Source organism: Oryzias melastigma, linkage group LG1 (assembly GCF_002922805.2).
Source record: "Oryzias melastigma strain HK-1 linkage group LG1, ASM292280v2, whole genome shotgun sequence".
Classification (NCBI taxonomy): Eukaryota; Metazoa; Chordata; class Actinopteri; order Beloniformes; family Adrianichthyidae; genus Oryzias; species Oryzias melastigma.
The window spans coordinates 24,745,611-24,771,042 of NC_050512.1; the positions used below are offsets into that span (position 1 = coordinate 24,745,611).

The following is a 25,432-nucleotide window of genomic DNA, read 5'->3' on the forward strand; positions in this document are numbered from 1 at the left end:
TTACTCCCACCAAACAGTACAACGTTGCTCTTAAGTTAGAAAATAGTTAGTTATGAAATTATTTATTACATTTTTAATTAAAAAAATGTTGATCTTTATCTTTGCCAATATATATAATACATATATTTCATTTTAATAACTTGTGTTCAAATCCAAATGGTCAGCCTAACAGTCTTAAAAGCAACATTTAAATGTAAAATACATACATTTACTGAAACATTATTAAAAATTATATATTTGTAATAGTATAAAAGTAAGTGGAGATAAATTTATAAAAAAGTAGAGAAAAAAATCCTCAGCCATCAAGTGGGAACTTTTTAAAAGAAAGGAGAAGCTTCTTTATAAATCTGTTTTTTGGTCATAAATTCATCTATATACCATTAAAATAATTCAATGTCCACAACAAAATGTGAAACAACTCAGTAAAATACATTTATTGACAAAAAGAGTCATCATAATCCATCCTTTTAACTTTACACACAAAAAATATCAAAATACTTTACAGGGCTTTTAATAGGAATATTGTCAAATTTAATTCAATTCATTCTTTCAAACAAATACACTGTACAATGACAACGTGCTTGTCCTTCCTAAAATTCAGTGCTCCTTCCATTTTCTTTTTCCTTTTCTTTCAGGGAACAATGCATTTAAAGTGATGCATAGTCGTTATTACTTGGTGTTCAGCGGTAAAATCGAGAGACGCCACTGCATTTCATGCAATCCTTTTTCCAATAATTGAAGTCTCCCTCAAAACCAGGTGCTTAAATGTTGCTATCACAGAAAAAAAATGAAAGAGAGTGACACAGTACGACATTCATAACGTGGATTATCTTGGATACCCAAACCTCAAAGCTTAAAAAAATGTATTACACAAACATTTGAAAGCATACAAACAATATTCTGAAAAATGTATAAAAAAACAAAAGAATTACAATTGGGCCCATAGCGCCCCAGTGCAACACACTTCAGGAATCCTTCGCTCTGCTCTTTAGCCAATGGAGTCACCGAGCTCTGCATTGGGTGAGTTAAGTCTGGGTTACTTACAAACGGCCCCCTTTGGAGTCACTTAGGCGCATTGGCTCATGTCTTCAGTCATATTTCCACTGAGAAGTACGGTTTGGTTCTTTTCTGCCTTTGGGTTATAAAACATTAAAAAGGGAGGAGAAATTCCTCTTCCTGGAACATTTCTGTTTGGTAAAAAGATAAGTGCTACAAGAAAAAAAAAAAGGAAGTGCTCCAGTTTTGCTCTTCCTACCCTGTTAGATTTTCTCCAATTTGTTAAACATTTGTGGAGAAAATGTAATATCCGTTAATATGCAGATGATGCAGTGGTGAGTTGGCCAAATTGCATCAGGATGGTCAAGCTAGCTAGCATTTTTAACGTTGTACGTATCATATTTGTGTTTAACAGACTTTATTTAAAAATGCAGCATAGAAGTGAATTTCAAGTTATCAAACTTAAACTTTCATAAAGAATGTATATATATATTTGAAAATCACAATTTGCCACACCAAACTGCTAACGTTTTTAGCATAAGAGCTGCTATGTTGAAAAAAGGGCATCATGCACAGTAACATTAACATCAGATTCACCACGCTAATGCCGGTGCAGCATGTTAGCATCCTGACTGGTATAGTAATGCAAAATTAAAGAGTTTGTATGCTAATGCTAATATTAGGATGCTACACTAAAGACTGCAAACAACACAAGTAGTTAAGCAATGCAACAATGCTAACTGAAAATTAGCATGTTACATAAAATGCTAACATGACTATGAGCGTATCAACAATCATGTTAACACCTGATGCTATCTGCAAACATTAACGTCAGTTATAGCATGCTAAGTTTGATGTAATGCTAATATGTTTCTATGACTAATAGTACTGTTGGATAATGTTACTACTAAAAGTACATGTGATAGGCAAATACATTTATCACCATTGACACATGCAGCTGATATACTATCTAAAGTAGCATGCTAATGTTAACGTTAGCATAAAAGCTAGCATCACCATAGCATTAGCATGATGCATCTTCCACATTATATCACATTCCATCTCAGTATTTGGCAGTGTTTTTATAGAAAACAGTGATCATAGTCATACGATCTTTTTGTCGTTCTTTTTACATATTTTTTTTGCAAACTCAGTACAGAACTGTAAACCAGACCGAACCATTCTGATCCAAACCGTTCTCTCAGTGGAAATATGGCCTTTTTTTTAGCTAAATTAACATTCCCCACCTGTCACTGCTACAGTATTTTTCACCAACTAGTGAGCTGCTTGAAGTTTACAACTGTTGAGTAAATAAACAAGTAAGTAAAGTAAACAAACAAACAAAAAAAAACAAAAAGAAGAAACAACTAGATATCACATGTATGGGAGAAACAGTTCAAGAAAATACCTATAAAGACCTATGAGAACTTTGTTGGCAGGAAATAAATAGTGAAGATTTGTTGGTAAGACAGGAGGGAGAAGCTAAGCATGTCGCCGTCTTTCCAGTGCTGGCAACAGGGACACTACATCTGAAACGCCGCTGCAGCACGATAATAACAACAGTTCTTTGAACATTTTCTACAAATCATCATTTCTCTGAAGCACAAACAACTAAAGAATCCCAACACAAAAGTTACCATAGAAAACAGCTTGACACTTGAGTCACCACGGTACGGTTATTCACACGTTTGTTCTTCAGTCTGCTATAAAAGTATAAACGAGTTTAAGAAGAGTGCTTTCATTGAATAAGGAACCCCTCCATGTGCCCAAGTAAAAAACATGAAGAAAGAAAGAGGACAGAGGGCTGGCGGGCGGGTGGGCGGGCGCCTGCCTTTCTCTGTAGGTCTACCATCTTTAAGGCATTTTCTATCCAGTATTGCTAAAAGAACAACTAGGTACATCATCCATGTATAAAAGCAACAACAAAAAAAAAAAACCTTCAGGACCGAGTGCAAAATACTCAACTCAAAAGCCTGTAGTCCCTATCGGCCTACAAAATAAGAAGCTTTCTTTATACTCGCTCTGTTAGCTACAAACATGCAAAGTGCGCACTTGTTCAGGACAGTTCCTACTTGACGTCTTTAACAGTTTCCATGTTTGGTTTCGTCTGCTTAATCTCGACAGCAACTGGATAAAAAGTCTGAAGAAAGTCTGGAGGCGGCTCGGGTTGAAGACCGCAGCTTGGCGTGAGCGCCGCGAGTGCTGGCATGCGTCTTATCCACTGAAGGCTATTGTGGTAATGAGACAAGAGAGAAAGTCTGAGGTAATAACTAGATTGGAGATCAAATGCCTCATTAGGAGTTCAGGGGAAGAGGCTGAAGAGCGTCTGGATGATGGGAGGAAAGGGTAAACACAGAGGGAAGACTCAATTTCGCGGAAGACGGCTGAGGTGTTTTCCTTATTGGAGGACCTGGAATGAACCTGACGCCTTTTTAGAAAAACCTGAGAGGTTTCCAATATTCTTTTTTTTTTTAAAAACAGCTGTTTTTGAAGCAGGACTGAAGGAGCGTCTCGCTCAATCTGCACGGGAAATCAAAAGATACCTAAAGATTTAAAAAAAGAAGATAATATGGAGGAAAATGGTGGATCTTCAGCCACTTTTGCACTGATTTGCAGTTGGGAGGAAAGTTTTTACCAAAACATGACCAAAGTTTATGATTTTTACCCTTTTAATCATAGTGTGAATGATGACCACAATATCCCTGATACCCCAAAATCTCTTATTTATAAATCTAAAGAATGTATTATCTCAAAAGTTAATTTCTGATCATTTGCTTCATTTGTGTGTTCATTCCCACTTTAAAGGAATTTCATTTTCAAAATAAGATATACTTTTTCATAATAAAAGATATACATCATTTTTATGTAGGACAAGACTTTAACGCCAACAAACGCCTGAGTTCCAGTGAAAGAAGTAAAGAAAAATGAGCAGACGAGTTGCTACGTCTGGATCAGTCTGTGAGGAATTTTTCCACCAGACATTCAGGATCTTTTAAATATCTTCTTATAAAGACAAGTTTATTTACTTTTGGTAAAAGTTTTCATTTGATATAAAATAACATAAATAAATAGTCTTTTTAAAGATCTGAGGTCCAAAGCAACCAAGCAATGTTTTTTAGTTCTGTCTCAAATGAAAAGTCATTTTTCCTGTTTATGTTTGTTATGTCCAAGTTATTAATATCCATCAGTCCGTCCATTTTCTTGACTCATTTATTCCCTTATGAGGTCAAGGGGCTGCTGGAGCCTAACCCAGGACCGTCATGCAGCCCTCAAGGATTCAGTCTGGAACAAGTTTTCACTTAAGGAGTTTTTTTATCATTTAAAGTGTCTTTCATTGACACAAATGAAGAAACATGAGAAAATAGTTTAAGTTATACCAGAAAATGTCCCACTTTTTTCAAATTGATTTAAGGAGAAGTATAGCGACTTAGGGTTAGTTATCTGCATCGAGAAATGCAAGTAATAATTTTTTTTGTTTTTGCGTGACTTTTTAATTCTATAAAACTGATCTTATGGATTTTCTGAGTGCGACACTATTTTTTCCATATCTCTTCGCTTGGAGGGATAAATGTAGGGATAGGAAGAAGCTGTAGGGGTAGGTATCGTAGGTGGCGTGTGGAGAGGTTCACGGCAGGTGAGGCACTGACGTCTTCAGTCAGATTTACAAACATATGAACCCTACAGAGTAGCATATTCAACCTTTTGATTGACAACAGTTAGTGTGTTAAAACATTTCTTTTTAACATTTTTCTTCCACATAAAAAATGTAGCATAAAGAAAAAAAAAAAACCACCAAAATTGTTATTATTGACTTTTACTTATAAATGGAGTCCTTCTGAGTGACGTCTTTAAACAAATTCCTGAGTTTAGAACATTGACAATATAATCCTCCATTCAGAAAATGATACTAAGCAATATGAAAGAATAACTGGACAGCTGCACTCGAGTTGCTACCACTAATTCTATTATTCTTTAGCTGCGGTGTCACATTCTCCGGGCTCACCAGCGCCCTCTGCCTTGAGACACATGTACTGCATGTATTTTAAATTTATAATATTTATAATTAAAAGACTAAATGAGTCACAAACTGGCCTGATGTAATCAGACAGTTGGAAATAAGCAAATTATGATAAAAAAAGGTTGAATTAGTAAAGCGGATGCATCCCTTGCAGCTCCACGGGCTGCCGGTGCCTCACCTGCTGCTTTCTCGTGTATTTGAACAGGAAATTTGCTACTTTTTTTTTTACCAAAGAAATGTTAAAAACCCGCAGAAAAAAAAATCAAAGAATAGACCTGTTTAAAAATTTATATTTTCTTTTAACTAAAAAAATATACATTAATTTTTTGTTATTTATTTTCCCTATAAGCTATATTTTGCCTCACCTGCCTACCCTGACTACACGTCACTGGAATCAAGTCAGATTCAGCCTTTGACTTAAAGTGGGGCCCCGAGCCTAGCGAAAAAGTGTTTCTTTCTCGCTTTTATATAAAAATGTTTTTTGTGAGTTTTTCTAATCTTATTGTTTTGGGGCGTGGCTTGACGATACTTAGCAAAAAGGTGAAATGTTGAAGCTAAACCATTTTGATTATGTTTTTTGTTAGCATTTTACAAAAGATTCTGACCCCCCCACCCATCCTTAAGTCCTAACTAATCTCTCACTTTGAAAGCTCGTATAAACAGTCCTGCTTTAAAAACAGAAATATTAATATTATTTTTATTGTTGAGCTTTGATAAAACACTCAGAAACCTTTCACTTTAGCGTGGCTGCTCAGAAACCCTGCATCAGGTCACCACGGGTCAAACGGGGGGTGGGGAAGGGGTCGCGATCAGTGCTCGAGAAGTCCATGTTCAGTCGATATTTCAAAATAAAAGCCCACACAGCTGCCGTCACAGGCCGCCTGGTTGGTCGAGCAAACAAATTAGTGCAATTTAAGAAGAGACCACTGTACTCATGCTCTCTGAAAGCTGCCTACACAAAGAAACAAATAAAAACAAACGAACAAACAAACAAACACCTCTGATATCAAGAATTTCCAAACACGAGAAACTCCACCTGCTTTACATTCATAGAAGTTTGTCAGACAAAGATGGCAGACGAGGGAAAGTCTGGCGAGGCGGGAGGCCGCCATGTCTTCATCCGAGAGGGGAGCATCACCCGTTTTTGTCTCCGCCTTTTTCTGAGGCCTGAAACAAAAACAAGTGTTTGTAAATACAAACATGGAACAAACAATCTGCTGTTGGAATCTGTTCCCTTCATTTTAGAAGGTTTTTTCAGGTTTTACTGGGCAGGAACCGGCACCAAAAATCAAATAGAGAAGACTTTATTGATCCAAACCAGTAAAATAAAAATTAATTTATTTGTCAAATCTCCAAAGTAAAACTAATTTTGATTTTAATGACTTTTTATAATAAAAATGAGGAATTCCTACACTGTAGAATAAGTGAAAGCAGCGCAAACAAGAAAGTAAAATTTTCCAAAGTTTTTGTAAATTTTTCTTTAAATTCTAATCAATGTATTAATTGATATCTGAAATGATTTTGAGATATTTGTATTTTATAATTTTTTATAGCAGTACTCTTATTTTTTAACACTTGAAATAAATTAAATTAAATTAAATTAATGATTTCATAAAAATCATAAAAAAACAAACAATTTAATCCATGTTTTTCTTTATTATGGAAGGATTTAATCTGCCCAGATGAGGACCTGAACTGCAGCTCTGACCTTTCTGACCTCTGCAGACTCACCGATGGTTTGTGGTGCGAGTTCTCCTGCAGGAACAGGCCGCCTCCCTGTCCGCCCTGCAGCGGCGAGGCCGAGGACAGCAGGCCGGGCGACGGGGCCACCATGGGGGAGCTGGGGTTGGAGCTGAGCGCCCCGGTCAGCGTGAGGCGCTGCAGCTCCCGCTGCCTCTGCTGCTGCAGCATCTGACACACCACCAGCTGCTGCTCCTGCAGAGGGAGCACGTACTTTCACACAGAGGTCGCGGCGGCTCGCCGTGACATCAGAACCCTACAGAACCTGAAGCAGTGAAGCGCTGCTGCCTAAAGGAGGAAGCTGTGATCACAAAACCAATCTTCAGTCAAACAGGAAACAAATCTGCTGCTATATTTAGAGCGGTGGCGGCGGCGCCCGACTGCCTGCAAACTTCCAGCAGTTTTCATGTCAAATAAACGGCGAAGAGAAGGCACAGCTTCATCTTGACAGCATTAAAAAGATCAAAGAATTTCCCAGCAGCTCTCTAAGCTGATTTTGAAAATATCTTCTGTTGTATTTTTATGAAAAAATATTTAAGTTGATGTTTTTTTATTTAAATTCTTCTTTCTGTTCAAAAAAGCCTAAAAGGGGCGGGGCTAATCTGATAACACCCTAAAACAGTATTTCTCCAACTAAAGCAAAACACAAAAATTCATCACCGCTGTATAAACTAAACATATTAAAGAAAAAATGAGAAAAAATTCTCATCATGGTCACTTAAATGATTCTAAATAATTTTATACCACTAATTCCTATTTTTTTTAATCAAATCCTGTCCATAAAAAGAAAAAAAAAGTAATCAATCCTTTTTCTGTGTTCTCATGTCAGAGGGCGACTGTGGTTCCACTTTTCAAATTTTGGTTTTCCAGCATCACCAACTGCAGGGTCTAAGAGTTCTCGAGTAGTGCTGCCGCAAACGATTACTTTATTAGTCGACTAATCACTTTTTTTAATTAGTTGACTAATCGGATCACGCACAAAGTAGATGTAAAGACCACATCTTAACCATCATAAGCTTTAAACTAACTAAAAATAAAGACAATTAAGATGTTTATTAAACTTTTAATGAATTGTGCAGCCTCTGTCCTTCATTAGTTAATGAAGGACAGAAGATCAAATCAAATGGTGTCGGCATCTTTAACTAAAGATAAAATTTGGGTCTCATTGACTCAAATATAAAAAAAAAATAAAATTTTTGGTGCTGAACGCTCACAACTGTGTTCAGCTTTACTACAGTCTGACTCCATATAATATAAACTAATCAACTATAAAATTGGTCATTGACTATTTTAATAGTTGAATAGTCTGAGATATTTGAGACACTTCATCTCCAAGGGTTTCTGGAGTGAAGGGACCTGATGGAGATCAGGTCTGAGATGGACGACAGAAACCAAACTTGGTATTTAACAAGTGTCGTAATTGTTGTAATTTTTTAATTCTTAACATGATCAACGTCATTCCAGCAGATTCTGGAGGAGAAAAGCGGCGTGAGCTCACGCCGCTTTTCTCCTCCAGAATCTGCTGGAATGACGTTGATCGTGTTAATGGTTGATTAGTTACCGTACGTTAAAGTTTTGTGTTTAAGCATCACCGGCAATGCCTCAGGTGTTAAAGGGTTAACTAAACGTTGATGAATTGAATCGGAGGCAGGTTTTACCGGCGTGAAGTTCTGCGCGGCGAGGAACTGCTGCAGCTGCTGCTGCTCCAGGAGAAGCTGCTTCTGCTGCTCCGACAGCAAGGTCGACCTGGACCAAACAACACAACGTTTGTTCACACGCACAAACGATTCACAAACGGCTCGCTTGTCGGACGTACGGGCTGGCGCTCTTGGGCAGCTGGAAGCTTTGAGCCAACGCCTGCGGGTTGAGTGGGGGGGGCTGGGGCCGCAGAGCGGGAAGCCCCGACTGTGTCGCGTTCTGCGCCGAAGACTGTATCACGCCGTTGAGGCCTCCCAGCATGCCGTTCAGCTGAGGACTTCCCGCCAGGGACGCCATGAGCCCGCCCATGGCGGGCAGAGAGGAGCCCCCCAAGCCGTCACTCAAACCTCGGCCCAACCCGTTCAGGAGGGGCTGACCGAAGGAGGCGGGGCTCTGCTGAGGAGGAGGCGTGCTCTGGAAGGAGAGCGAGGAGCTGCTGCGGGACGGACTTCCAGAGTGGAGCTCCTGCATCAACGACACCAAGCTGTGAGACCCAAACAAACGAAACGCCGAAGAGGGAACGCCGACGAGCGCCTCACCTCTGATGAGGTCACGAAGGAGGAGTCGTTCAGGAAGCAACTTTTGGAGAGCGGACTCTTACTGGAGCTCAGAGGATCTGCGGAGCAGAGAAAGAAAAGTCTTGTTTTTTAGGCTTTTCTAAGCAAACAGGAATGTGTGATCCATCAGTCTTTAACTACAAAGGTTAAGGGTCACGTCAACGATTACAGTTTTTTCTTCTTTTTATAAGATGAGCATGTCGACAAATTTTCATCTCCAGGGACCAAAAGGGAGCGTTGCCATGGTTACAGCAAGTAATGAGAACAGTCTGCAATTTTATTTAGGTTTTTACTTTTTATAAAGTAACATTTATTGAGAAAAACATTCTCACCCAGAATGAAAATAGATTGTTGATGTGTAAAAATAAAAAGTTCACATTCACAATCAAAATGCCAAAAAAAACAACAAATTTTAACAGTAAGAGTTGTAAATCTATTTTTTAATGTGTATGTAATGATTTGGGATTTTTTTTGTTTTTTTCGTCTGTTAAACAAAAAAGCAAGAATGTACATGGTAATCCTAAATATTATTTGCTTTTTTTGGGAAAAATAATAATAAAATTAGAAAAAAAAAAGAATTGTAAATCTCACGAACATCATCCAATTGACATGACAACTGAATCATATCCCATAATTTGGCTTAGGGTGCAGACATTGGTTCCTAAGGCAAAAATGAGAAATGTACTCTCACATTCAGATACAAAAATCCCATTTATCAGACACAGAGATGTAAAAAGCTGGATGGTTGCTATGGACTATCAACTTCACAGAGACAAGAACTCATCCATGATCCATTTAAGATGAACATATCAAAGCCGAAACAGATTAGCAGAAATGGAGCAGTAATCCGTTTCAACGGGAATCCCACCTTGATTTGACGACAGAAAGCTGATATGCGCAGACGAGTGGAAGGAGGTCTGCGAGGAATGGGCGTGAGGAGGGAAAGGCACGGCCAGCTCGGTGTTGAGCACCTGCAGCCGGTCTTTCTTGGCAGTCAGGCTGAGTATCTGGTCCTGGAGCCGCTGGTTCTCCTGCTGCAGTGAATGCAGCGACTGCAGCATCTCCACGACTGCAGAGGAGGTTAGAGGGTATAGCACCATCGTAAGATAACATTAAAGAGTTACTGAACAGAAACAGAGACACTGTGCAGGGAAAACTCACTGTTTAGTCTCAAACATGAGGTTGGATATTAAACAAGGAAAAACATCCAGAACAAGGAACTTAGCTGCATAGAAATGAAGAAAGTAGGGCTGCACGATAGGAGGAAAACTTGCGATACTAGGAATCAATAATGTGATACTTGAAGGATTTTTTTGAATAGATATCAACATAAATCAACTTAATGAACTGCAGGTAGAGAAAAGAAAGTTCTAACAAGTTTCCTTTGAGATCAGAGAAACTTTAGGAAACTGTGAAGCTTCATCTCAGACCACAGGAGCAGCATTTTTGGACATGCCTCTTAATAAAGAAAGACCTTTCAATTTAGTGAAACAAGACTTCAGAAACATGTTTTTAGGGTCCAAAGACCTTTGAGGAAAACCAATAAAAATGTTTAAAAAAAAGGCGATAAAGCACAATGGAGGAGCACCGTGTTTCCTTTAGTCTTAGAGAGGATCCTGACTTACTCTAAATAGTTTTTTTGGAGTCAGAACTTTTCTGGAGTGGAGATGGAGTCACTTCTGGTTTCAGAAGGAAAACTATTTGAGGACAAGGATTGTTTTCTCATGTTTTCCTTTATGTTTTATATCTCCAGTTTTCTTGCTTATATGACTTCAGATTGCTTTACCAATCATAACAATGATTTAGATCAGTTCTAAGCAAAAAGAGGCAGAAAATCTATTTCCATTTCCATTTAAAACATGTCTTATATGGAAAGTTTCATCTTAATTTTCTGCTTTAGTCACTATTTCTGTAACAATTGTTTTTTTCTAGTATATTACTCATTCAGATTAGAATCAGCTCCAAATAAACGAGTCTTTTTCCTAAAAGCAGATCTTTTTGTTTTTCTGCAGTGTGACTGAATGAAGAGGGGTCTTTTAAATGAGTTGAAGGTTGTTTTTCATTTTTAGGACTAAAACTGTTTAGGAACCAGGTCCTGGACTTTCTTAGCTCTGGGTTATGCTGAGGAATCACTTACTGTTGACGCCCATCTCTGCGTTGCCGTGTTTTTCCAGCAGAAGCTCGATGTGCGAGCTGGCGGGGGGCACGTTTTCCGGACGGACTCGAGCTCCAGCCCCCAGCCCGTCTCTGTGGTCGAACAGAAGAGGAAGACAGCTCATGGGAGACCTGCGCGAGAGAGGAGACGGCAGAGTTTCACTGTCACATCAGCGTTTGATCAGAACAGGAAAAGCGGCAGCGGCACGTACTGCGAGGACAGGCTCTCTCTCGGCGAGTTCCCCTGACACGGGAAGCGGCAGTCGTCGAGGTCGGATTCTGTGATACAAGCACCGTTTTTATCAAGTCAACAAACCCAGGTCACTGTTAATAATGAGCACAGAAGATGGCGCCCTCCCACCTGGCAGCGACGTCTGCGCTTGGCTCAGCAGAGGCGGCGCCGTGGACAGACAGCTGGAAAACGGTTGTGCGGAGCTCCGACTGTAGGAGGCGCTGGAGCCTGGATGGACCTGAAAGACGACCAACATCAGGACCACAAAAACAAGCCATCGTTTAACCTTTTATCTATTGCATTGTGGGATATGAAGTTCAGTAAAGGCAGTTACAGGGAAAGAAGCATTATTTTAGGCTTATGGGTGTTTCTGATGTAGATAGTGAGGTGAAATTAGGACTGCAATGCAAACTGTAACACAAACTCAAGCCCCAAGTTCATTCTATGATGATGCTTTGGTGATATTGTACGTAAAATTCTATATTTTTACTTTTTCCTTATTTGCTAATTATAGTAATATACATTTTCTGCACTTGGATGGCGTCATTCTTCATTTTTTTTCCATCCCCAGTAAATAAAGTCATCATCAGCTGTAGTTTAAATTTTAAAACTTGTTCACATTTTATATTGACATTTGTTAGAAGGGAAAGAAAGTCTTTAACTTCGCCAAAAAAAGCCAGCTGTGCAGTCATAAATGAGTGCAACAGCTCGAGGATCGGCTTCACGCTTTTCCCTCTCACGCACGTGCTTCCGTTCCATCCAGACGCACACTCATACCACTCCATCTGTCATCTCACCAGCAACAGTTTCAAAACACAGGGAAAATATTACGTTTCAGTTTTACCTCAGCAAACTTTTGTTTTTCCTACGATGCGCATTTATTCAAACCGACATGGAAAGCAATGCACATTATGTGAAACGATATAGTTTTATTGAAAAAAAGGGGCGGTATCAATAAAGGTGGGCAGAGTCACAGTAACAGCGATCCCTTCTTTATGAGGCTACGGGAGAAAAAGCTCATTGTGAGGAGAGACTCGTCACTAAATCATTTCTTTAAATCCAAAAAACAGACAAGATCAAATCCTCATTGTTTTCTAAGCAGAACGCAAAAAATTACTTCGAGTTAGAAAGACGAAAACCTCCCAGCATCTTTGTTAATAGTTGCTATGAACTAATAACCTCCACAGAAGTTGCTATTCTATAATCAAATCTGACAGAAAAAACACCGTTAAGACTGAGGTTTTAATCTTTTTATATCATCCCTGCTTTGGGTTTATGAAGAGCAAACAAACGTTGAGTAAAGCAAAGCGATTGGACTGATTAAACCCTGAAGCTCTGAATGTCTGCTGATGATGGGATGATCTGAGAGAACCGCGACTCCGCCTGCGATCAGAGACAAACCTGTGTGTTTGAGGCGGCGCTGACTGACGGGTGAGGCAGCGAGGAGACGTGGGAGGAGAGGAGCCCCGAGGACAGAGGGGTGCTACACATCCCCCCTCCCATGGACAAGGAGGTGCTGCAGACTCCCCCGACAGCAGAAAGTGGGTCTTTGAGACCGGAGTAGATACCTGAGAGGGAAAAAGAGAGAGAGGTGGATGGGTTTCTCTTTCTCTAGAAAGGGCGTCTGTGTTCTTAAGGTCGACAGGAAAGTGGGTCAGGAAGTGTGCAGCTCAAACAGAATCAGAGCCTGGCAGAGATTCAGAAACACTCCGGCGCTGAAGGGGAGCGTGACAGTCTGACCCGCTCGCTCCTGCAGCGCAGACGTAAAGCTGCTGCATTTGATGCAAACATTTCAGCAAAGAAAAGTGCAAAAACAGATAGGAGTGTGGGGTTTTTCTACCCCCCAAACACACACACGCACACAGGAAGTTGGGGGAACCGCACACGCCTGCTCGCTCAGACTCACCCGAGCCGAGCAGAGAGCCGCTTCGGCCTGCTGAGAAACTCCCAGCTGAGGAGGAGGAGAGAGAGGAAGAGGTGGTGGGGCATGCTGGAATGGACGGCGTGGGGTAAAGGGAGGAGGTCAGGGCGGGGGGAGGAGGTGCAGCAGCGTGGAGGTGGTGGTGCTCCTCCTCCCTCCTCTCCCGGTTCTTGCTCCCCCGTGGACGTCCCGGTCCGTGGCGACTCTTTTTGCTGCCGCGGTGCCGCCTCTCGTGGGGTAGCGGCGGGGGCGTGGCCTTCTCCTTCAGGTCGGCCTCCTCTAAGATGGGGGGGGCGCTCACTGGCGAGGGCTTGCAGATGGATTTGGGGGGTTTGTAGTCTCCGGAGGAGATCTTGCGGATCTTGCTGTTGCTGCCCAAAGCTGACGAGGAGGTGATGCGCATGATGGAGCCGAAGGTGGAGATGGTCACCTTGTTCTCAAACGGGCTGGAGTTGCCCTCCGACCCCCCCAGAGGGCCATCGGCGGGGGTGAGCGCCGGTGGCTTGTGATATTTACAGTCCTCCTCTTCTTCTTCTTCCTCCTCTTTCTCATCCTTGTCATCTTCCTCTTCCTCCTCTTCCTGCACCGCAGGCCTCCTGTGTCGAGCCTTGCGCTCCTCTCCGTTGTGCTCGTCGGCTCCTCGGTCGTGCTCCCGCTCCAGGCGAGAGGAGGAGGAGGAAGAGGAGAACTGGTGGAAGTCCGGAGCCGCAGACAGGGAGCCTTCTCCAGGAGAAACACAGACAGAATCAAACATGGAACCAGTGCCCCAACAGGCGTGATGCTCTTATCAACGATACCTGGGTTGAAGGGACTGGAGGAGCAGGAGGAGGAGGAGCTCTTTCCGGTGCTTCCCGTCTTTTTGCTGCGATGGCCGTGAATGTGTGAGCTGAGCTTCTTGGGCTTTCCCTCGCTGTTGTCTTTGTTGCTGTGATGGCCGGAGGAGATCTGAGAAGGAGGCAGATGAGAAACAACCACATCTGTAGCTCAGAATCACAAACCTGAGGCACCGATTGGTTCAGATTGGCAGGCAGCGGTGACATCATCACCGTTGCTTTAAACTTCCCACCTTCAATTCCCGTACTTTAAAGTCCCCCTTCGATGAAAATCATGTTTTTTGAGTTTTTAATATGTATGTGTGGGATTTTTCTAATGAAAGAGAACAAATGTAATGAGAAATCATTTCGTTTCAGTATTTCTCCTTTTAAATTGCTGTCAATCAAGCTGTCACAGACAGACTCTGCTTGAGATTAATGAGCCTTCTATATGTCACAACAGTTCTGCTGCACATGCACTAAACCCTCATCTGTTCCTAGCGTGTCTAGTTCAGGTTCTGGAGAAGAGAAGATGGTATCTTCACATTGACTGCAGTCAAATGAGCCGCCGTTCACATTTCTGTGGTCAAATCAGCATCACTGGATTTTTTGTTTGAGTTTCATCCAATACTTACGGTAGCAGGACTGAGAACGCTGGAAAATCTCCACCAGACTCCACGGAGCTTCTTGATTTGACCACGGAAATGTGAACGGCGGCTCATTTGACCACAGTTGGAAAGGATTGTAAATCAATGAAAGAGCATTTTGATGTTAGCTTTCATTATTTTATCAAGAACTCTGAGAAACCAATGATTGAATGTATTGATCACAGCAACGTCAATAAACATTGGAGAATTAGCTAAAAGAGTCTTTGGTGAACTGGAAGGAGAAAGAATCAGGATTTTGGAGGAAGTTCTGTCCATGAAGATCTTCACTTCCTCGTCTGAGCTGACATCCGACTCAAAACGATACGTTTGCTTGACATTTTTATGTAGCAGCAGTGAAGATGTACACTAGCGAGGCACAGAGCTAGCATAAAGTTGCTTTTTTTTCTTCTTTTTCTTCTTTTTCTTAGTGGCTTTTTTCTGTAGATAAATCCCGGACAAGCCCCCAATTTGGCTTTGGAATTTGTTTTTCTTCCATTAAGACCTTTTAGAATTCTCTAGCCTCGAGTGTAACAGGGATCACTTAAAAGTTAAAAACGGGTAAATAAAAAGTTCATACTTTTTCTATGCTGCTTGTCGGCATCGTGGAGCTCATGTTGTCGCCGGTCTTCTTGTGGCGTTCTTTTGGGCGAATCTTGTCCTTGTGACTCTGTAAACAAAAACACACGGATTCATAGCACAAAAAACCTTAGATGTAAGCCCCTCCCTCTTCGCTGTGCTTCAGCTGTCATAGAACCACCCCCCCATTGAATACAGGTAAACATGGCCATCCCCAGAGCTGCTCATTTAGTTCTTTTTTTCTAAAGTAAAAGTGATCATTTCAGAGCGTCTCACCTTCCTCTGCTTGTGGTGGTGATGCTGCTTTTCCTGCGATGGTGAGCTGGAGCGCCCCCTGAAGTGATTGAAGGAGCTGCTTTTATTTTCACCGGAGCGCAGCTTCTTCTGCTATTAAAGTAAAAAAAAATAACAGAGAATGTGAACATTGCATGAGTTATTTTGCAGACATTTTGCTAAAATTAGAGGCAGGAAACAGCTGTAAGTCTTCAGTCCCAGCTTGACTTCATTCTTCTTGAAAATTAAACTGCTAAATATTTTTTTTAACTTACAAATGACTAATGTGTAATATTAACAAATCTATATTAAACAGGTCAATTCTCAATTTCATCCTTTGCAGCTTAAAAACTGATTTTTTGGTACCATTTTGTTGTAGTGATGCTTGCAGTAGCCGCAGTATTTCACGTTGTCTGCTTCTGGTCCTTCTTCCTCGCACAACAAACCGGCCATCTGAGCGCTGAACACACAAAGTTGGGTTCAAATACACAAAACACAACAATCATCCCAAAAAAATGTCCACAACACTCTCAGATATCAAACACAGCAAAGCTAGAGCATAAAAGGAATGAAAACAGTTTATTTTTAACATTGGCTTGTTGTCAAAAAACTTTATTTAAACATCATGTTGAAGGCAAAAGCATGATGTAAATTTAAGTGAAAGCAAATGTGTGAGAAAACAACTGCTACGGAAGTTTTTCTAACAAGTAGCAGCCTTTAATTAGTAGCACCAAAACTGTTCCCAGAGTGTTTCTAACTTCATGAAGGGCTTTACCATGTAAATCAGCCACAAACTCACACATGACCACGCCGGCTAACACCTACCAGGTGACGTGGAAAGCCTGCCTGCAGCCCTGCCTGTTGCAGGTCATGCAGGCTCCGCAGGCCGCCTTGCTCTCCCTGCCGTGATCTTCGCAGATGTAACAGGTCTGGAGAGCAGAAGACAGCAAAGGTAAGCGTTGTTATAGTATTAATACTCGGATAAGTCCACGCCATTTCCTTTTAGTGACATAATAGTGAATATTTAAAAATTGAAGCACCTTAAACACCCACTCTGAATAAAATCAGGTTTTCAACAAGTTCTTGTCGCATAAAACATATGTGGAAAAAATTGAGATTATTCAAATAGTTTGGGATCAGGAGAAAATGGTGACGCTAAAGCTCCCTGCTCAGCTTGATTCTGATGAATCCACTTGCAGACAAATAGATCCATTAATGTCTTCTTTTTGTCTGAGCTCAAAATTCTACGGCTGGATAGCTCCAGTACTGCTCACCACTTTTGCTGCACACCTAGAGGTTATGAGGGGCTGTAAGCTAGAGGGAAAGGCCGTAAAAAAAGGTATGCTGGGATATCAGAGGAGGCTTATGCAGTACCGGACACAGAACCAGTATCGGGTTAGGGTCCTGGCACTGGTCTGTGTCTTAAGGATTGGGGACACTTGATTAGCATCTGTGGCCCGGTACCAAGTGGCCCTTGAACCAGTTCACAGCCGTGATTTAGGGTTGGGGACACCCAAAACGTCAAAAAGTGACGAGGAGGTGGCCCGAACCATACCTCCATATATGACCAGTTGGGAGTGAGAATGCGTTGGTCAAGCAGACACATTTACATGCTCAGGATGAAGGAATTTGCTTCAATAGTTCAACACTTTATTGGAAATCCGGTTTGCAGATGATGATGTGATTTATCCAAGTGGATTTTCAGAATGTGTGGATAAATGGGTTTAAAGTTTTGTTTTAAAATGTATAATGCCAACCAGTGCTGGGTTGATAAAATCAATTTATCAATTTGAATTGATCTAGCTTAATAGATCAATAATGAATCCATAAAAGTAATCTAACGCATGATGCTAAAGTCTGCTAGCTTGATGCAAACGTATAATAGGATTTCACAGCTAATGCTAACTCCCGGTCGACCTAAACATACATTCCTGACTAAATGAACAACCTTATAAACTAACAGGCATGAATTTTTCAAATTCTTTTAAGAAAATATTTTTTAAGTAACCATTTGTGGTCTAAAGCATGTTTTTTGCTCATACTTTCTTCTTCTTTAGGAATAAGGTGTAATCCTATACGGTGATTGCCACCTAGTGGCCAAACTGAAACACACTTCAGGAGAGGCAGAACAATTGTTGGAGCTTCTCTGTTTGAGAATCCATGTAACACTGTATGCCATTGACAATCTCATTATAATACATTTTACAGTATGTGAACTGTATCCAATTAATATGAAAGTGTTTAAAACATATATAGATTATTTATGTATTTCTAAACAAATGTGTCTAAAGTGTAAACTCAAAATTTTATTGAATTGAATTGAGTGGATTGAAAGAATAAAAAAAATTTTGGAATTAAATAGGAAAATCTATTTTATGTTATCCTGCTAAACTAACTCAATCTAGTATTTTTGTATTTCATTTCATCATTAGGAAGTATTTTGTAATTTTTTTAAACCTGGGATTTGACGCAGTATTAACCCCTTCAGGCTGTGTGTTGCTAATTTGCATTTCCTTGAATGGAAAATAATATGGAATAATTTTTAATATAATTGAAAATAAATTCAGAACCACGCACAGCAAACTAATTAACTATTTAACAATTATATTATTTGTAATTGATTATTACTTTCCTTTCTTTTTCTTTAGACTTTGACTCCATCATCAGGGGAAGAGGACAAAAATGTTTCAAGTCCTCAGAATTCTCAAATGTTACTGCAGGAAACCCAAATGGTTCTGGTCCTAATCATCACCAACAGAAGTCCCTCTGGTGCTGCTCCGCAGCGGTGCAGCCGCAGCTCCCTCATATGTTCCTGTTACTTGGCTATTAAAGTAAATCATTGTGACAGAGAGATGAAACGCTTGTTAATTTGAGTCCGACTGCAGCCGAGCTGTAAATGATTAGGACGTTTCTTCTTCAGAAGAAGAAGAGAGCTCAGAATCCTGCCGGGCTTTTTCCTGCAAAAACTGTTCGCCAGATGTTTGAAGATGTTTGCGGAAGACTTTTCAGGATCCGGATGGAGCCTCTTTTCAAGAGGATCGAACAATGACGGGCAGGCAAAAGACTCACCAACGTGTAACTGTACACGAGCACAGAGCACAAAGAGGCAGAGACTAGTAAAAGGGGATCAGGCCAGAGGCTTGTCCTCGGCTTCTCCCGGTGAGCGAGGTTGACTGGCAGGGGGCAGAAGAGGCCTAGCAACAGGTGCGAGACAAAGAAACAGCAGGCTCTTTACCTTTAGGCTTCAACCCCCCTTTTGCTTTGCTTTTTTTCCTCCCTCTTTTCCTGCTCTCCCCCCACACCCCCCTAAGAGGACGTCGGCGGCGTTATGAGACGCTCGGCATTAAAGAAAGAGCAGCTTCTCGGGTTTTCACTGTCCATTGAAACAAAGTTCAGGAATGCAGGCAGCAGAATCTGGATGAATGGTCGACGGAGGGGTGGGGGGTGGCTGCATGCAATTTACTGTAGCTGACACAGTAATATGAGCCCCGAGCCTCAAACGCTCACACATGTGCATTTATATGCAGGCATGCACGTGGACATCAACCCCCTGGATGCTGCAGAGCATTGATCAAACCCCGGCTTCTCTGGACCGTGAACAGTAATGAGGAAAGAACTAAACCAGTCCCAGCTCTGAGCTTCAGAAAAAACATCATCTGCTGCCTTTAAGCCAGCGTCCCCAACCCCCGGGCCAAGGAGAAGAAAAAACACGATCCAAACCAAAGATAAAACTTTACATTCTATTGATTTTTTTTTAAATATCTTAGAAACAAAATTGGATTTGACAAAATACTAAAAATCTGTATTCAAAATCAGCCAAGAAAACTGTCAACCTTAAAAAAAATATCAAAATCTCAACCTCTAAATTCATTTAACCTCATATAAACCAGAAAATCAGCGGGAACAAGTTTTCAACAACTGTTTTTAAGAGTTTAGCCACAGAAAATCTTGTCATAGAGAAGGTAAAGTTAGCAGGAAACGGATTAAAGACCCACTCTAATGAAGTTTTAACTTGTTCTAGGGAAATTTGTCCTGATGGAAGACATAAATAAAGAATAATGAGACTAAAGTTGCAGCTCTGAGTATTTCTTTATTCAAATCGAGATGAATCAGGGGTAGATGCTGCTTGAAGAAGCTCTCTTTTGCAAGTGAAAAATGCACCGACTCCATTCTGATGCATTCACTTATAGACAAATAGATCCATGAACGGCTTTGATTTCCTCATCTGAGCTGGAATCTGGCTCAAGACTGTGTGGTTGGATAGCTCCAATATTGCTCACCATTTTTGTTGCACCACTAATGTTAGGTTGTGAGGGGCTTTAAGGTAGCAGGAGAGAGTCAAAGCAAAGGAATGATGGGATGTCAGCGGAGGCTTACTTCCATACTAACAGTCCCACTATTTGTAATGAACTCCTGCCGCTCTACACAAACTATGTCCTAAAAAACGACACAGATTTCTTTGATTTCGCAATTAAACGACATAATCATGATTAAAGAGCCACTGGGATGAGCGGAGTGGGACTTTAGTTCATTTCAAAATAAAAGGCCTAGAATGAACTTAAATTTGCTGCAGGACTAAAGATAATACTCTTCACTAACACAAAAAACAAAAAATATATTATTATATTGTCACTATTACTGTTTTTTTTTTTTATTATTGCTGTAGTAAAATGGGACTGTTGTATATTGGAGTAAATTGAGACCAAAGGGGAAAACTTTCATTTACTTCTTTGGGTAGATTGGAAAAATGTAACGTAGCTGGAGCCAGATCAGTTAACCGGGTAACCACTAGGTGTCTTGTTCTGCAAACAAGTCGGTATCCATTTATTTAAATGTAAAAACTAAAAAAAAAACATTATTTGGTTGCAATTTCAAAGTTCTTATCACTTCTGTGGTTTGAAAGAATAAACTTTATGGCTTTCAAAGATGTGTTGAAATGGGGGCGTGGCCTTTTGACTGACACGTGAGCGAAGAATGCTCCCATTTAACCCTTTTAAATCCCACTCTAATTATCCTTTAATCTATTTTAAAAGTCTTCCCTGTGATCTTTTAATTATTTTTATGCATTTTATGCATTTTATGCATTTATGCAATTTTTAGTCTAAATCAAAAAACTGTCATTTTTTAGGACATAGTTTCTGCAGAGTGGCAGGAATTCATTAGGAATTTGCCTCTGAATTGTGGCAGGCAGGAAGTAAGCTTCCTACTAGCTTATAGTGCCTCACAACTCTAACTTAATATTAGCGGTGCAAATCCAGCTGTACAGTTTTGAGCCAGATTAGACGAGGAAAATGAAGACGTTCATGGATTTATTTGTCTACAAGTGGATGCATCGGAATGGGGCGGAGCAGGAAGCTTGTTACCTGCTGACTGTATATCACAGCTACAATCTTTTTCAAACTGCTCCTAATTCAAGCTTTGAAAAAGAAATACTAAAAAAAAATTATAATTAATTTTATGTCCTCCATCATCAGAAACATACCTCAAGAAGATGCTTAAAACACCAAAAACACCAGTGAAATTTGAGTCTATGACAGAATTTAATACACGCTGCTGAATTTCTGTAACTCTTTGACCATTAGGGATTATATTAACTAGATTAAAATGGTTAATCTGGCCTTACATGGCGAGTTCCAGTTACAGGAAGTGTGTCTCTAAAAGTTATTTAAAAGCTAAAGGTTCAGTTCAGTGAGGTCATATCCTGCCAAGATGGCTACAACCACCTAGATAAAAAACTGGTTTCTAACAAGTACACAAACCAATCACTGAACCATGTGACCACAACGCTATCATATATTTTTGAACGAGTCTGATTTAATAAATCCACTAAATCCATCGTGATTCTGATACCAGCAAGATTCCAGAAATCAAAGAGTTTCTCTTTAGTTAGTCAGAACATCACCTTTTTAATCAGACGTGTAAATCAGTGTCAATCATCTTTTGAACGCAAAACTGTTTTTAAAAACTTCAAAAGAATGAATGAACCAAAAATAAATAAATAAAGAAATGGAAGAGCTCCACTTCCTGCCTCACATCCTGTCAGACCTGAGATGAAGCTCTAACTTTTGTTTTTGGAAGTTGGAATTTGAAACGCTTCAATCGTAGAATCGGAGCAAAAGTTCCTTCATGTATGATCGCACAAATCCTCACACTGAACCCTGTGGCCTAAATAATCACTTGTTTTTCACAAATTTTAACAGATCAAAAACTGTTTGTGATGAACAAAAATCCCATTTTGTTGTGACTCATGTGTCGATTCATTCGTTTTGCTAGCTTTAATACGTCAGACGAGTTTCACGACGACAGATTAATGGTGACTGGCGTCTTGGGGTAAAAGTGAGACATTTTAGCGCGCCTCATCTACATGTGCTGCTGCTGGAAGTCTCCCACATTTCCCAGAAAGACTTGCAGTGAGCTCACCTCCACAGGACGTGTAGGTGGAGAAGGAGCGACGAGGATGAGAGGCATGAACTGGTTTTTCCCCGCGCAGGAAAAACATAAACCATGTTTTCTGCACGACAGCAGGATTTTTCTGAAGTTTAAGGAGCAAATACCGCTCATGGAAAATGTGTCACGTTGGATAATAAGCACATCGTCGTATCAAGCTAACAATTTTTTTTAAAAAGCAGAAAAAATCATTTTAAAGGCCATTTTAGCTGCTGTGGATCAATGTTCTTCTTCTCATCTTGACATATCCTGATCAAAAATAAACAGACGGGTGAAAACATGGACTAATCCCACACAGAAATGTTGGGTTTTATGCAAAATTCCCATTCTACGCTGATGATATTCTAACGTTTTTCCAAGTGTGAGCAGTTAGAGAAGTTTTAATCTCAAACAACAAGAAAACAAACTTTCACTTCATAGCTTCTTGTTTTTGTTTTAGTCGTAAACACTTTCAGTTGCATACAAATCCAAAAACTTCATACAAACACAAATTCAAAGACAACTCATCCGCAGAAATCAGTATGGCTGAAATGAACTCAGTTTTTATAAAATAAGTTTCCTGGTTAGTATTTTATTTTGAAATTAGGCTCAAAAATCACCAAAGAATTTATTGATCCGCTGAGTTAATTGATTTTCTTTAAAGCAAAATTACTTTCCTGAAGGCTAAAATCTCCGGAGGGAAGACAACCCGAAAAAGACCACAGACGATGGAGGGTCAACGAACCAGTTTACGGACTCATTCAGGGTCTGGGCTTGTTCTAAGTATGATGGCAGGTGGTAACAAATTAAAACACAGTACTGAAGTCATGCTGAACTGTTATAGTGGATATACGAAGATAATGTCTTTTAGTATAAATTAAAAGCTTTAATCTTCTTTCCTATTGAAGAAATCTTTATGAGGATTAATGATGCCAAACAAATAAAAAAACTGAATGAAATGCAGATTATAAGACCACCGATAAGAAGCTTTTTTAGCTTTTTCCTTATACTTTAATATAGTCAGTATAATTTACCTTCTTCCGCTTTGCACTGGCCAAATAAAAAGCATAACAACCAAAACTTATTTAAAACTATATAAAGTCTAAAGTTGTTTATCCTGTTGATAGTTTATAATCAGTTTATTCCTTTAAGACTTCAGTGGAAAAAAATCTTAAAACAAACAATAAAAGATGAAGGAACAGAGAAACATAAAAAAAAAAGACGAGTTGTATTTTTAAGAGAGTAAGATTTAATAAAATTATTTTTTTAACTGTAAAGGATGAGTTTAAAGGATAACAGATAATAAAAAAGTATAGTGGTTTATTGAAACCACAATCTGCTGTAAAGACTGTGCTGGCTGTGATTTCAGCTTTTTTCATTTCAATAAAAGTGAAGAAGAAGTGATTCATCTCAGGAAACTTGAAAAAGAAAGTCAGTTTAGGAATGCTCCTGAAGGACTGGTACCAATTTTTAGAGCAGTCTGGGTTATTCTGGTTCTGGTTCACACTTCATCATCAGCCAGCAGCACTGTCGCTTTGAAGGAGACCGGGAAGCTACAGATCAATGCTCAGGCTGAACTGGCCTCTGGGGGTGGGCGGCCTCGTACCTTGATGTATCTCTCGTGCGGGACGTACTGCAGGATGATGGGCTCCATGGTGAGGACGTTGGCGAACTGCACCTCCGGGATGTAGAGCGCACACACTACATGGGCCCAGCCTGGCAGAAGAAGAGACCCCTATGAGACTATGAACAGCCCCCAAAACACACACCTAGACGTGAATGTTGGTGAGACGTACCTCCACTGTCTGTCCTCTTCAGGGCTCCATCCTTATGGGGACACAGCTCACACCTCTGGAAGCAGAGCAGAGGTTTAGAGATGGATGTATGGATGGGTAGATGAATAGATGAATAGATGAATGGATGGATGTGTAGATGGATGGATGAATGGGTAAATTGATAGATGAGTGTGTAGATGGATGGATGAATATGTAAATGGATGGATGGATGGATGGATGAATGTCAAGATGGATGGATGGATGGATGGATGGATGTGTAGATGGATGGATGGATGAGTAGATGGATGGACGAATGTGTAAATGGTTGGATGGATGAGTGTGTAGATGGATTGATGAATGGGTAAATTGATGGATGAATGTCAAGATGGATGGATGAATGTGTAAATGGATGGATGGATGAGTGTGTAGATGGATGATATATGTGTAAATGGATAGATGGATGTGTAGATGGATGGATGAGTGAGTAAATGGATGGATGAATGTGTAAATGGATGGATGGTTGGATGAGTGTGTGGATGGATGGATGAGTTTGTAGATGGATGGATAGATGTGTAAATTTATAGATGGATGTGTTGATGGATGGATGAGTTTGTAAATGGATGGAAGGATGGATGGATAAGTGTGTAGATGGATGGATGTGTAAATGGACGGATGAGTTTGCGGATGGATGGATAGATGGACGAATGTATGGATGGATGGAGGCATAGATGGACGGATGGATGAGTGGGATGAGTAGATAGATCGTGGGATGGATGAGTAGATGGTTGGGCAGACTGATGAATGAGTGGGTAGATGGGATGGATGGATGGATGGATGGATGGATGTATAGATGGTCAGATGGATGAGTAAGATAAGTAGATAGATCGTGGGATGGATGGATGAGTTGATGGATGAATGTATGGATGGATGGATGCATAGATGGACGGATGGATGAGTGGGATGAGTAGATAGATGGTCAGATGGATGAGTAGATGGTTGGGCAGACTGATGAATGACTGGGTAGATGGGATGGATGGATGATGGATGAATGGATGGATAAGTTTGCGGATGGATGAACGTATGGATGGATGTATAGATGGTCAGATGGATGAGTGGGATGAGTAGATAGATGGTCAGATGGTTGGGCAGACTGATGAATGAGTGGGTAGATGGGATGGATGGATGATGGATGAATGGATGGATGAGTGGGTAGATGGATGAACGTATGGATGGATGTATAGATGATCAGATGGATGAGTAAGATGAGTAGATAGATCGTGGGATGGATGAGTTGATGGATGAACGTATGGATGGATGGATGCATAGATGGACGGATGGATGAGTTGATGGATGAACGTATGGATGGATGTATAGATGGTCAGATGGATGAGTAAGATGAATAGAAAGATCGTGGGATGGATGGATGGATGAGTAGATGGTTGGGCAGACTGATGAATGAGTGGGTAGATGGGATGGATGGATGATGGATGAATGGATGGATAAGTGGGTAGATGGATGAACGTATGGATGTATAGATGGTCAGATGGATGAGTAAGATGAATAGAAAGATCGTGGGATGGATGGATGAGTAGATGGTTGGGCAGACT

At 40.4% G+C, this 25,432-nt stretch overlaps 1 protein-coding gene across 2 annotated transcripts in view; it reads right to left on the reverse strand.

Moving 5' to 3' along the window:
- Positions 1-408: 408 nt before the first annotated feature.
- The window catches only part of LOC112157512 (protein AF-17), a 26,106-nt gene continuing 1,082 nt past the window's right edge, over positions 409-25,432 (reverse strand). Inside the window, exons 3-20 of one of the 2 annotated variants that reach the window (XM_024290280.2) lie at positions 23,847-23,901; positions 23,657-23,766; positions 16,450-16,553; positions 15,991-16,084; positions 15,628-15,738; positions 15,353-15,442; positions 14,114-14,261; positions 13,302-14,036; positions 12,797-12,963; positions 11,525-11,633; positions 11,376-11,442; positions 11,147-11,295; positions 9,878-10,078; positions 8,992-9,068; positions 8,571-8,917; positions 8,413-8,500; positions 6,746-6,949; positions 409-6,181 (exon numbers count right to left, since the gene is read on the reverse strand). In XM_024290280.2, the coding sequence (XP_024146048.1) occupies positions 6,149-6,181; positions 6,746-6,949; positions 8,413-8,500; positions 8,571-8,917; positions 8,992-9,068; positions 9,878-10,078; positions 11,147-11,295; positions 11,376-11,442; positions 11,525-11,633; positions 12,797-12,963; positions 13,302-14,036; positions 14,114-14,261; positions 15,353-15,442; positions 15,628-15,738; positions 15,991-16,084; positions 16,450-16,553; positions 23,657-23,766; positions 23,847-23,901 (2,889 nt within the window). In that variant the 3' untranslated portion in view covers positions 409-6,148. Of the gene's footprint in view, positions 6,182-6,745; positions 6,950-8,412; positions 8,501-8,570; positions 8,918-8,991; positions 9,069-9,877; positions 10,079-11,146; positions 11,296-11,375; positions 11,443-11,524; positions 11,634-12,796; positions 12,964-13,301; positions 14,040-14,113; positions 14,262-15,352; positions 15,443-15,627; positions 15,739-15,990; positions 16,085-16,449; positions 16,554-23,656; positions 23,767-23,846; positions 23,902-25,432 lie in introns of both variants that reach the window. The other variant, XM_024290279.2, reaches the window with a different exon arrangement.